The sequence below is a fragment of the Tyto alba genome, unplaced genomic scaffold (assembly GCF_018691265.1).
Source record: "Tyto alba isolate M040663 unplaced genomic scaffold, T.alba_DEE_v4.0 Super-Scaffold_1, whole genome shotgun sequence".
Classification (NCBI taxonomy): domain Eukaryota; kingdom Metazoa; phylum Chordata; class Aves; order Strigiformes; family Tytonidae; genus Tyto; species Tyto alba.
Genome location: NW_024881261.1, coordinates 14461106 through 14475250, shown reverse-complemented (window position 1 = coordinate 14475250; position 14145 = coordinate 14461106). Strand labels below are relative to the sequence as shown.

Genomic DNA, 14145 nt, shown 5'->3' with positions numbered 1-14145 from the left:
ACTACTTTACTGCCTTACTTATTTGAGCTCTTTGCGGTGCTATCCTTGCTATGGCTGGGGATCCCTGGGCCAGTTTGGAAGCCTGCTTGTCTGGGGTCATCATGGCATTGCCATTAGAGTCATTGCATAGGATGGGCAAACTGATTTCCTTCTTAGTGATATGGGTTTCTGCAGTCTCGTTTTCTGCTTGAGTTTCCTTGTCAGTGGACGATTTCTTGTTCAGTAGGTTACTGATCTCCATGATGTTTCCTATGATTTCCACTGGCCCAGTTAAGTTCTTTTTCCTAGATGGAAGATCATCTTTAGCCTTCTTCAGATATGAAGCTGGGGCCCAGCCTTCTTTGCCTAGATACCTGCAGATGCAAAAGGAAACATCATCACATCAAACACAGCCTTCTCATGCATTTCAGGTATAATAGCTAAGGCAAAAGTGATGGATGATAGCATAATCCAAAATTTGTCATTCTCAAATAAGCTTTTGTGGTCTCTATTTATTTATTACCTATTGATTAGACATCTCAAAGTCAACTGAGCTAGCAGTGAACTGTGGACTGCTGTTAAAAGCTACTAATCATCCTAAGGAAGGAGTCTCTCTGGATAAGAAATAGTTACTCACAAGGCAAAGGACTTTACCAGTTTGTTTTATGTCACACTTAGACAGTACTAGGCAAACTCAGTATTTTCCCATGCAGCAAAAAAGCAAGCTAGTGAATAAAATATTTTAATAGTTTCAATAATTTCCAGCGGCAACTCAAAATGGAAAAGGGCTAGAATGAGGGTGTACAGATCCCAGTACAGAGCCCCTACATCTGCAGTTTATAAGGCCCTTGTGCAAGCCTTCCCCCTTGCAATTATAATGAACACTGCCCCTCCTCCCATAACTCCCAGTCCTGTATGATCAGGTTTTCTTATGGAGAATACAGGACTCAAACTACTGCAGCTTCCTTTAGCACTCCAAGGTCAAGGATCAACTTGACTAAGGAAAAAAGGGCTTTGTTGTAGACTCATTTTCCTGAACAAGCTAGTGGCTATCTGAAGAAATAAACTGGGAAATCTGAACAGACACCTGAATCCAGTATGTGTTCCTGGAGCATCAGCCTGAGCTGCTCATGCTACACTTCAAACTGAAGTCATTCTTCCACAACTGGGCTTTTGGGAAGGTGGTTTTTCTAACTCTTGCCATTCCTAACACTTCAGCAGGGACTTCAGATTACAATCAGACTCCAGGGAGGACCACGTGGATGAACTCTGCTTTCCCTAATGAAACCCTACCTTGCTACAGAGCAAATCACTGAAACCCTTCCCTCTTTAATCTCTCAAGATAGCCAAAGCAGTCGCTTGAACTGTAAGTGGGAAAACACGCACCATTAAAATCCTGGTGCTCAGGAAATCTGCAGAAAATACAAAGGTTAAAACAGTAGGACTCTAAGGCTCTTTAATGAAAATGGAGACTCATTAGACAGCAGAGGAAGGAGCTGGAGGTGGTTGAGGGAGGGGGAAATGTCAGCCAATCATTCCCCGGCAGATGAACAACTTTGTCATGTCAATACTTGGATTTTGAGGTTTGTGGTGAGATTTCTGCACCAGGCTCATTCACCATACCCAGACACTCAAAAGTGGCACTGGGACTTTATGAGGAGAACAGGAAAATGCAGCATAAGTTTTCTTTCCTAGACTTCTTCATTACTCTTCCTGTACAAAAGCCAATACAATTGCTGTACTTCTAGCAATGTTCACAAGGACCTTTCTGTCCAAAAATCTTGCCTTTTTCTCCCCTCCCATCTAGATCAGTCAGGACACTAGGGATGCTGCTTCTCCCCCCATACCTACTGCATTCTGTCACACATGAAGGCAAAGATATGAGATCCCTCTTTCTCAGAGAGTTCAGCAACAAGTTTTTCCAAAGATTCTGGTGTCAAAGGAAAGCAAACCAGCAGCTCTGAGCTTTGTTTGACACATGGAGAGGAACAAGAAGTAGCAAAGTGATAATGACTTGATTTGGCTTCCAACAATTACACAGCATCCAGTCATTGATACAGTGTCAAGATACAGCTTGAATCTATTCAATCCTGTCCCCTTTGAGGCTTTTCTGATAAGCCTCAAACTAAGCCAAAGAAATAAAAAAGGCCTCAATATGTGCCACATCCCCTACTGTGGCAAGGCATCTCAGTGCCATTTTCCAGCCCTGAAGTCTTTTGGCTCATCCCCTTTTTCAGAACTATTGACCAATGCTTTCTGCTGCCTGTGAATCAGGGAAGTTTTTTTAAAGGACATTTAAAACTTTACATGGTCTGAATAAATGTAAAGGTTTTCATCAGTGAGAAAGCCACATTGGGCAATGCACTGAGTACTCCAGTTCCAAAGGTTACTTTCAACAGAGCTTGATTGTGCAAAATCAGCAAGAAAAAACAGTTTACATCCATCTCAGTCTGTGGGAGACTTAACATGTTTAAGATCAGAAAGGCAGACACAGGCAGGTTCTGTACTGGCTTGTTAGTTCTCCTGCCAATGGTACGTATTTGGATCAGCCCATATAACCCCACTGTTTCAGACACCTCTGATCTCACATACTTTCTCCCAATGAATAGTAGCAGCAATAGCTGGACAGTTAATAACTCTGGGCAACATACCCTCAGTAGAAAGGCTGTTACTGGTTATTTCTTCCTGTGAGTTAGTAAATTCAACCTGAAGTTAATGCTGAGCAGTAGTTTCCAGCAACTGCCAGTTTATTTGTGCAACGTCACAAATAAAAGCTACTTATGTGAATCAAATAGGCTTACATTTTTCACCTTAGTCCTTGAATTTGGTAATCTCAAAGCCCTTTGCAAACATCACCTTGCAAGACTACTCCATCTCCCCATTTTATACGTGAAAGAACTAAGGCAACTGATAATCAGGTTCATTGAAGTCCTGAACCAGTAACAATCTTCATTCAATGTCTAAGAGTTGAATCACAAGCATCCTTCCATCATTTATATTCACAACCTACTGGAGATGTCAAACCCCACCTAGCTAGATTCCTCCTCATTTCAGTGTCACTAACACCTCCCAACTGCACTTCATTCACATGGGCTGAAAGCTCAGAACAAACCACAAAATGAAGATGCAGGCAAATAACAGAAGTTTTATTTAGCATATTGCTGCTTAGTTGGCCTGCACTCCACTTGGGCACCATGAGATTACCTCCAGGTGACAGTAATTGATACAAAGCAAAATATAAATAATGGATGCTAATGCCAGCTATGTTCATACCAGGAAGCACGAAGATCACTGAACTCAGCAGAACAGTAAGAAGGATCCCAGGTCAGGGCCTTTCTTTCACTTCTCCAGAGTCCCAATGATTTTTTAAAAAGTCTATTTTGCCCAGTGTGCATTATAAGGAAGACACCAATATCACCTCTATCTTTTACAACATTGAACTGGGAGGGTCACAGAATTAGGTGCAGTGATTTGGTTCCTCGGTGATTCCAAAATCCTCCCTGTTTATATTACATGAAGGAAAAAATGGATTCAAAGCATAGGAATGTTAAAAAAAAAGTCAGAAGTGCCTCTGTGAGTCTCAGTCTGAAAGTCACATCTGCTTTCCAGCTCCAGAGCACTGGAATTACTCCAGAGGGAAGCAAACTAGGAAAAAAAAAAAAAAAAAAAAAGAAAAAAAGAAAAAAAGAAAAAATAAAAAGAAGGACAGGAAATGAGGATCAGCACATGGCCAGGAATTCAGGGAAATTACATATTTAAGGTGGAACAAGCTAATGTCTTTAAGGTGGATTCCATTTGCAAGCTGCTGGATTTGTTTTTATTTCTACACATTGATGTGTGTGTTCAGTCTCTGTTACCCAGCCCATCAGACAACAAGGCAACAGGATTCAAGAGCAGTCTCTTCCTGCTCCCCCTCCCCTCACTCTCACTGAAGGAGGAGTTGCTCCTTTTAAGGCATTCAATACTCAGAAACGCATAATGCTGCAGAAGAGGAATAATTTTCTGCACACTTTAATAAACAGCACAAGAAGTTGGAGATCAGCTAACCAGGCTGCAAAGGACTAGCTTGAAGTGATGGATCATAGCACCAATGTTTCCAAAAGTGTTGCCCATGGGAAGAAAACCCTAACCAGTTTCTAAGAGCAGTTTAGTCCTGCAGCAAGACTGCAGCATAGTGCTCCAGAGCAGCAGAGAGGATGATGGCTGACACCCAACACACTGGTCACACATATGGGGAGCACTTAACCCACCTTTCAACAAGAAGAGGGGTTGCTCAACTCAAAATACCTCTTACAAAAAAAGCATGCTGCATTCCCCAGCTACCATGGGGTGGCTGGGGTATCCACTGTCCTTCCAGCAGATCACCATGAAGGAGCCACTTTAGCCACTGAAACAAGTGCTACTGTCCACCAGAACACAGTTCTGCTGTATAGAAAAATATGTTTTGGGTTGGCCCAAAGAAGCGTGTGAGGAAAAAGAAAAAACCAGAAAAATTGCTTACTGTAGAACTGCTAATATGGCAAAGGGGAACCTGCAGTAGTAATAAGGCTGCATTTCAGAAGGAGAATACCAAAATAAACTAAAGGTGTCTTGTAATGTTTCTCCCCTCAGAAAGCCTATGTGCTCTTGATTCCTCTATCTGCAACTTTGGATTCCACTTCTGTGAATGATTAAAAGAGGAAAAATATGTGACCTGACCAAACCCAGGCATTTCTGAGTTCCTCCTATCTACAGTGCCTTTCTGGCTCCACTGCTATCTTTATTAGCCTATTCCCTCTATGGGAGCATTAGATAGAAAAAAAAAAAAAAAATAAAAATCAGTTTTCTAAGTAAGGGACACCAAGAAAAACAACAACATTGGTTCAGTCAGCATTTTCATAATCCTCATTCACAGCTGATAAATCAAGCAGAATTCAAACAAAAGCAAGTTATGGCTTGGGGAGGGGAAGAGGGAAAAATAACCACTGTAATTACAGGCTGAATGGAAAAAGGTTACTAGATGAGATGTTTTGCACTACCCGAAAGACAAACCTCTGTTTTTAAGCTACCTGTTGTATCACATCTTGTTTGAAGAGAAATGGGATGTCACAGCACTGCCTGATTCACACATAGATATAAAACAAGGGGCAGAATCATGAAAGAACACTAAAACCTAAGTGCTGTGTGAACCTAGATGGAGAATGCTCTCATTAAGTACTCATCCTGACACCTTATATCACTATCTACCTGTGACATATCTAACCTACATTCTCCCGATAAGCATTTAAAAATGGGATTCTTAAATTACAAGTCTCCTCTATGACTGCTGTTTCAAATACATAAGAAAGTCTGATACACAATGATAACTTCACCTGCCCTTGGAATCCAGTCCCTCTATATCAGGAATATCTAATATGGTCAGGCAGAAATCAGGCAAATTAGTTGAAACCATCAATAAATTTGGAAAAGGCCTCTTGCCAGCAAACTGATCTCTTATTTCCTTCAAAATAGCACTACCTGCCCCAAACAGCTCAAGAGATCACAATCAGCCTTTCAGCATTGCTATAAATAGATTTAAACATGTTGTAGAATAACTCTTACACTGGAAACACCTTAAAATTACACATAACAGAAAGCCTTGTTAGGTCTCAGATCTTAACTCAGATATGGGCTTTTAACTTGAAGGAAATAAAAAAAATAAAAACCTACAAGTTCAGGAATTTCCCCACTGGAACGGTCCACAGCTTTTGCAGACACTGTAGTGTTACTTTAATCACCATTGTATCGTCTTAGTCTTTTCTTTACATTTCTTCAAGAGACATTATGAACAATTTGGGCTTCCTTGCCCAGCTACAGAATTATTTAAATGCTAACATTAAGCGAATGATCAAAAAAGCTCATTGTCACAAGTTCTGCAGCAATCTGGCTGCACGGCTTCTTTACCTTATGTACCACCATCCTTCCAGGTTCTTTTGGATGACCTCCACGGTGACCCCTTTTTCGAACCCAATCTCATCCTTCCCCTGGCTGGCGTACGGCTGGATAGTGACATATTTCTCTTCTAGTGAGGGGAGAAAAGGCAACATCAGTTAGGGTCAGAATTAGTCCAGCTGTTTTTCTGTTCTGCTTGCTTTTTAAACTGTTATGCAGTGATTACGTGGAGCCATTACAAAAGGCGGAGCCCTGCTCAGGGGCCTGCTGATTATTTATGCTGACGACATGATAATCAGCCCCTTGCCACTATCCTGCTGCTGATAATCACAAAGTGTTTCCATGCCAATAATGACACAAAGTCCCCAGAGAATTTCCCTACTTCTTCTAGCCCCCCACTTCAAGTTCCTCGAGCGGGTAAGGGAAAGGATTTGAAGCTGGACTTAACTCCCATACTGTAACTTGACAGAATCAACCCTGCTGCCAAATCAGCCAAGCGTCACTGCAGGAGCTCCAGCCAGTTGGCTCTTCTGAACACGCACATGGCTGCACAAAGCATTGTGTTACTGAAACCGGAGCCCTCCATCCCAAGAGGGACCGATCCTCCCCAACTCAGAGGGGCTGGACTCCTTGCACTTCTTGAACAGTGTAGGTCTACAACAATGAGCTTGAAACAGTATTTTAAAAGTGACAAAAGAATATAAGGGTTTTGCATTTGACAGAAGACCATACAGCATCTTGCATTTGTGGGTTGTGAAGTGTTTTGCAAACATACTTTTGCTAGACCTCACTCCAGAGAAATACACCTGTGGCAGTGGTAAAGGAGGGCCAGAACTAAAATACATACTTCAAACGCACAGGCTAGTTTTCCAGTACGGTGTTTGAGCCAAAAACTTAGCATCCCTATTCATCTCCAGCATCTATCCCCTTCCCAGCCTGGCAAAGGTGAGCAGACTTGCTGAGAGCAAGCCAATGGGCAGAGTAGAACAGATACTTTCTGAGCATCTTCCTCCACCCACCAGGAGTCATTTACTGCAGCATTTCCGTCACGCTCAAGGTCAACCTCTTCCTTCATCCGCTTAAAAAATTACAACTAGCATTGAAAACGTGAACTACCAGCCTTGCTCTGCATGTCAGCAGCAGACATGGGGAGTGTTACCAAACCCCTCTTCCTGAACCCAAGCTACAGTGCATGTAACAGCATGAGTTTCTGCAGCTAGATCAAAGGCAGGGAAGGCAAGCAATAAAGCACACCCCAAACGGCCTTCCTAGCACTTTCTACTGGCAGTTGCAACAAGGCACAGCCAGGAACAAATAGAGAGTTGTCAGTGCACAGGAACAGGCAGGAAATTAAGTGAATCCAGAGCTCCTGATCATTGCAGAACAAAGGAGCTATGAAAAGGTTGCAGCAGCTTGCGGCAAACACTTTTGGAGAGAGTGAAGCAGACCTAACCATCTGTTTGGTTTTGTGGCTCAACTGCATTTTGTTGCTGGGCAAAGCATGGAAACTTTAAAGAAAAGGAAAAACAACCTTACTGAGACAAAGTAAGAAACAATACCTCTAAAATGGGAAAAAATTTCAGCTGAGCATCTGATGGCAGAAAATTCAGCAAAACTACAACTCTGAAGTCAACTGCCCTCAACAGGTCACATTTGGATCCTTCTAATTCTGATGGGGTAAAACCTGTCAAAACCTTTGCCTCTAAGAGGAAAATACTCCCTCCTGCTTTCCCCTAGGAGAGCTGCTCTAACTGTTTTATCAATGGTAAGGAATTCCAGCTAGTTTGTAATTAGCACCATCAGGACAGGACACCCTTCCTACAGAAATACTCCACTTCAAGATGGGGCCTGATGGATGAAACCTGTCTAATGAAACCCAGTTTCAAAGTCACAGGACAGTTTTCCTAGGTAGGTTTCTGCTCTACGTGGTAAAGGTGGACTCATTTTTCCTCCATTTCAAGTGACTGCTGTTGGAGGAGTTACGTGCCCAGTTTCCACTGTATGCAAGGCCCCAAACAGTAAACTGAACTGCAGGAGAACCCTGGGCAGCTAGATCTCATCCCTGGGAGGAGAGGGCCAAGGGAAAGTTCAGGTGTGCAGAACTGCACTGTCCAGATACACATTGCTTAAGACACTTCCAGGGATGTTTCTAGGACAGTAATAAAGAGCTAAACCACGTGTTTGCTGGGTGTTGGAAAAAGGCTCTGCTTTGTTTCTCCCCCATACCAAAGCTGCTTTATAACCCAGGCTACCAGAGTTCACCCTTGCCACTATATCTACAACAGAAGTTTCTCTGTTTATCTTAATTTTCCTCCACATAAACAGCAGTCCCTGGTGCAGATAAAGCCAGCTATTCATCTCCTTTTGCTAGACAGAGTGGTCTCCCTCTTCAGGGATGCGACCTCCCTTCTTCTGCAGAGGAAAGGGTAGGAGGCTGAGTGAGATGCTCACTCAGATTTCAACACAGCTTTCCAAACTCCTGCTCCAGCAGGACTTCTACATGAGGAACCAAGACAGTGGTCACCCATCAACCTTAACAGCGTTTGAATCTTATCATTCAAGGGAAATCAAAGTTTGGGGTGAGGGTCCTTTGCAAATTAAGATGAAATCACCTTCCAAACATTAGATACCTTCCTTCCCCACACAAATCCATTCTGTCTGTTCCAAATATGGATGAGTCGCTTACCAGGGAAGAGGACAACAGATCCATGCAAGCTACTACAATAGCCATCAACTTCTGCAAACACTATTTCTGGGCTTGCAGCCCAGCTGCAGCATGTGGGCATACATCACTGCTCTACCTGTTCATTACTGCCCGCCTTCATCCCAGACACCGACCTCTGGATTTTCCTTCCAGTTAGTTTCAAGGCAAGGCAGAAGAGCAGAGATACCCTCCAACTCCTCTCATTCAAGCTGAAACAGGCCAGGAAGGACTGACCATGCTGTTGAGGTGGTACATTGAAAAAGCTGCTGCCACCTGTGTGGGAAAGCCACATTTCCAGTTGCAGCCTCCTTTGTGAGCTTTTCACCATTGCTTAGGTTTACTGAGGAGAGACTCTGCTCTTGAGCAGCACTTTACCCCCAACACTGAGATTACTGCTTTACTTGTTGCTTCTCTCACCTTGCTGCCTTGCACACACTGCACTCAGTATCGCCCATCAGTGTTTCTGAATCACCAGAGGCACTGGCCCACTCTGGAGACTGAAACACTGAGTTGCTATGAAGGACGGAACCCCACCCAAGTATCATGACACTGGGATGCACAGGTAAGATTCTTCTGAACTGCCACTGTCTCACTCTGCCCATGAGCACCTCCATTACTCAGTCCTGTGGCTCTCAACTCAATACTATTGCTTACAGAGAGGAAAGCCCTTCAGGGTGACTCCTCCCTACATGAAGGAAGGGGAGAAGAAGAGGCTGCATAGAAGTAGGAAGGGAAGAGAGAGAAAAAATTTTCCCATGAAGTAAGACAATCAAAAGTGTTAAAAATCCACCTAGAAAAGAGGGTCCTACAATGTTTTTGTTTAGCAGTTCTATTTTTAAGCCTACAGATCACAAACAGGAAGCCACCATTACAATTTCCCCTTGCAAAGTGCTTTCACAGCAAAAATTACAGCCATTTCCAAGATTACACGTGTGGTTTCTTTCAGTGGTGCAGGGGATACCACAAACATACATGAGGTTTGCAACTTAAACAGTATTCTGGAGATATGGGCCCCGTTGCAACCAAAGCATAATTCCGTTTTGTTCTCAAAGACTATCCCTAGCCAGTGGATGTTTTATATAAACCACGATTTGCTGAAGGGAGCAGTGGAGCTTTCAGTGGATGTGTCACTTAAGAGGACTAATGTAGCATGCAGCATATCATATTACTATTCAAAAGTCTTCAGGAGAAGATATTTGACACTTCATGACTGATACACAAAGTTACTGGAAAGACTTAACACAGATAAACGGTTTCATGAGAGACCCAGCAGAGCATCAGCCAGTAGAAAGACACTGCTCCAAGTTACACTGAAAAATTGAAAAGATTATGCCAGTTTCATTCAGATACTATGACAGGCAATGGTATAAAACACAAGTCAGTGAACCATCCTAGACCTATCATCACAGCTGCATGCCCAGATCTACAGAGAATACAGAAGTGCTTAATTTTGATTCATTAAATTTTTGACTTAACAATTGACAGCAAAAAAATGAAAACAAAAGTATAATTTGTATTTCCCAGCTGCAGGTTCCATTACATCAACTTCACCATTGAGGTCAAATGGGCTGAATAAACTTTACTACATGCTACAAAGCACATACATCAGCTAAAAGGCTGTACTTTGAAAATAATGGGATGAGAGTCCTACTCCCCTTCAAGATGAAAATGGCATAAAGGTAACTCTGTTCTTAGTGCACGACACCCAGAGATCTGTCAATAGCTCAACTAGTCAACTTCACTTATATCTCTACCTCCAACTTGCAGGTCAAAGATACTTTCCCCAGCTGAACTAAATGAGGTATGTCTATTGGAAATTCAGCTGCACTAGTAAATCTGAACAAGACACACATGAAGAAGCAAAGCCTGTTTGGCAAAGAGCTACGATACCAGTCCATCGCATCATGCATTACCCAACTGCAACCCACTTAGCTTGGAAGGAAAGGATTAGTATGTGTCATTCTCCCTCCTTCCCAGACGCAGACACTATTTAAAACATGCACAACAAGAATTTCTGGAGTGTATGCACTACCCAACTCATACCACCCACTTGTAGCTGTGCTCTGCCGAGCCCTCCCAGACACCCTGGCAGCCCAGTGTTCAGTCCACCAGTTATTTCAAAACTGTGCTTCCCTATCAATCTTTTTCCTCCTTCCCTTTCTCCTCCCCAAACAAAGGCAGGCTTCTTTTTTACTCTGGTTCTACCTAAAAGTCTCCTGAAGACAGACAGTAGAGGCTTGGGGCCAAAATACAGAGACAGATCCTGGTGGATACCTGGGAAAACAGTGTGGACAGCAGAGGTCAGATCCCATGTCCTTGTAACAGCCCGCAATACCCCTAGCAAGTGTAGTACAGGTTGCTGCAGTCCAGCTGGGAAGTGTGTGTATATATATATATATATATAGGACAAGGCATTTGAACTATACAATGCCCTACATTACAGCTATGTATAGTATGTGGCTTGTACAGATGTAAACAACCATGTTATTTTCAACAGACCTGGTACAAGGAAGCCAACAGTATGAGAGTTACAGGTCACTCCTTCGCAAGCCACAGACATCCAATGCCCTTCTATAGCTGCTAGAAGAGTCAAAAAAAATAAAAAACAACAAACCCAAACCAATAACACAACCATTTTGTGTCCCTCCAGCAGCATAACAGTGTTCTGCCAAGCTGAGGCATTTTCTATACACAAATAGCAATAGCTTTAAAACTAAAAAGCTGCTTTAAAAAACAGTTTTTGAATGCATGCCTAGTGCTGCAGTAGATGAGACTATTCCCTTTTCCTTCCTTCATCCTGCCTTGCACCCACCTCCTCTCCTTGCACAGTTCATAACTCCACCAGGAGATGGACCTGAAGCCAGTCTGGACAAGGAAAAGTTAGTATGACCCTAAGCCTGGTTTGGTTCGCTGCAGATCTGCACAAGCATAAAGGAGAAGGGAAAATGCTGGGCAAGGTGAGACTGCTTCTTTTAGTGGTGGCACCACAGACTCTGTGTACAACTATTCTTTGTACTAAGTCAGCCCAGTATCAATGCAGCTTCGCTTAACTTTGAGGAGAGGCCTATTTCTGAGACTGCTGGAAGTAGAGTCAAGACAACCCATATGAAACTTGATCTAAATCCAGGCTAGGATAGTTTAAGAGTACCCACACATTCTCTCCCACTCATTTTAAGATGCAGCTCAATAAAGTGCAACTTTTTGCATAAATAGGTTTTACAATACAGCTCCTAAACCATCACATGATTTACATCAGAGCAAGATGACCTGTAGACACCTTGGTAATGCTTACCAAGTAGTAAATGGCCACCTTTGCAGCAGCAGTGTAGTGGAGACTAAAATATTTCTTCTGCCTCACCCAGCCTGTTCAATGGCTATGATAGAAGATGCTGGCTGCAGAAAAACTAGGAATGCTACATTTAACCTGTTAAATTTTAGAAGAACTTCATGTCAGTTACATTTATTTTTGGATAAAGGCAGAGCATGATAACAGTGCTTTGTATTTTTCCCTTTTGTGTTAGGATTGCAGCTTGTAATTAAAGGGACATTAGACATGTCTGTTCCATCACACTCCCTTTTAAACAGCATTTACTCAGGTAGGTTTTCTTTTGTTTCACCTGCTGTATTTCTGTCTTCTAGTAAAAGGGGAATCTCAAAGATTTTTTGGGCGCTGGACATAGCATTTTCCATTTTAGGTGACCCATTAGGATACCCCTCCCACAGGAAAAACCTCAGAACAGCTAAGATGACACTCCACCTGTTCCTGAAGAAACTGTACCTAATTGTCTGACAGAGAAAGACACTGAACTTGACAGCCTGTGAGACTCCTCCAATCCCATCTGTCAAACCAGAATTTCAGATTTTACACGTGTGCTCGTGCACACACATACTACACAGTAAAGTTATGAGGTGTCTTGAGAAGTCAATTCGGTCCCTCCTCTGGCTGTCTGGATTTATACTTACTGTCAGGTCAAGGAAAGCAGACCTATGGTTTTACTGCTAGAGTTGTAACGTAGAGCTTCAGTAGTGCTTTCCAAGTCTTCCTTATTCAATCTTCCCGATTCCCTTGGCACTGGTTATTTCAGATTCCTCCTAGTCTATCACCAAGGTAACAGTTCCTTTCCCCAACATCTTCAAAATCCTCTATCACTGCTGTTCCATGCTGCTAGAGCCCTGATCTGGCCCTTCCACTTCTTCTGCACAGCCACTACAGTCACCTTCTGCCTTCTTTGCTCCCTTCCCAGCCTTTCAGTACACTGCTCTTGCCGAAGGGTCTTGGCACAGCAGCACTCTGGTACTTCAGTCAGAATCCTATCAAGTATACACACAGTTCAGTTGTCCCATCTTGAATTTTCATGTCTGTGTGCTATACCTTGCTTTAATATCCTACAATACACTCTCACACGTTCTGCTCCCTTTGGATCTCCCACTCCTCCAAATCCTTTCATCTTTTCCCACTCAGCTCCATGCCTTTCTTATGATGCCTCATCAACCTGAGTATGCTCCCTCCTCCATGGTATCAAATGACTTGAAACTCTCAAACCCTTCCTAAAATGAGACTTACCTACCCTAACTTCCTGCCTTTCCAAATAAGCTTACTTTTAGTCCTTCTCTAAAAGCTTTTAAAAATACCAAATAAATATCATTTTCCACTGTGAAAAACCTTTTGGTTGTAATAAGATGCATGCCAAATTGCCACTTGTCCAGACTCCTTTGATGCACAGATCTCCTTCTCTTTGTTTAGGCTGTAAACTATTTGGGACAGGAACCTTGCCTTTAAGCAGCTAAAATACCATGCACATTTCCAGCCCTGCATAATCAGTCTCATCTCTCCCAGGCAAATGGCCAGCGCTCATAAGCTTTTGCTTCCAAGTTCTGTGCGTCCTGTTTCACATACCCCTCCTTCACCTATATTTTATAAGTTTGCTCTTTTCTGCCTCCATAAATAAGCGTGGAAGTGATCTGCACTTCAGGAGCCAACCAAGTAAGGGAATAATTTCCTTTGCTCAGATGGTGTTTGTACATGCCCCCAACTTTCTGTGACCCCATCCTTGTTTGATATGCTGGTAGCGGTGGGGATAAGGGGGAATTGGGCTAGAAATTAGCCAATTAACGATTTCTCAGCAAAATGCAACAGTCCCAATCCTACATCTTCCAAACCACAGAAGAATTTTCTTTCAAAATACTTTCCCCTCAGTCAGCAATCTGTGCTTGCCCTCCCCCACTCCTCTGCTCCACCCCCACTTTGTCAGACCTGCTTCTGGAAAAAGTCTTGCTGTTCCAGAAAGTGATGCATTAACTCAACACTGACTTTATTTTACTTGTCTAAATATTCAGTAGAGAAAATAACTGTCCACAGTTATCAAACGTGTTCATCTGCAGACAGGAGCTCTTCAGCTTTTGTCCCTCTTTCACCTTCCCCCTTCGCCCCTGCCTTTTTTTGGTTTTAATACCAGTAAACCTTCTGCCAACAGATAGAAAAGAACAATAATGAAATTTCCTCTAAACAGTTCTATATTTGACATGCTCTTTCTTCAACCAGCAAGGGGCAA

General features: G+C 42.8%; 1 protein-coding gene across 6 annotated transcripts in view; it reads right to left on the bottom strand.

Annotated features, from left to right (window-relative positions):
- SH3PXD2A (SH3 and PX domains 2A) overlaps positions 1-14145 on the bottom strand; it is a 269813-nt gene that overhangs the window by 17069 nt on the left and 238599 nt on the right. For all 6 annotated transcript variants that reach the window (XM_042804727.1, XM_042804803.1, XM_042804760.1 and 3 more), the window contains 2 exons: positions 5902-6019; positions 19-353 (listed from right to left, as the gene is read on the bottom strand). In XM_042804727.1, coding sequence (XP_042660661.1) covers positions 19-353; positions 5902-6019 — 453 coding nt within the window. The remainder of the gene's footprint in view (positions 1-18; positions 354-5901; positions 6020-14145) is intronic.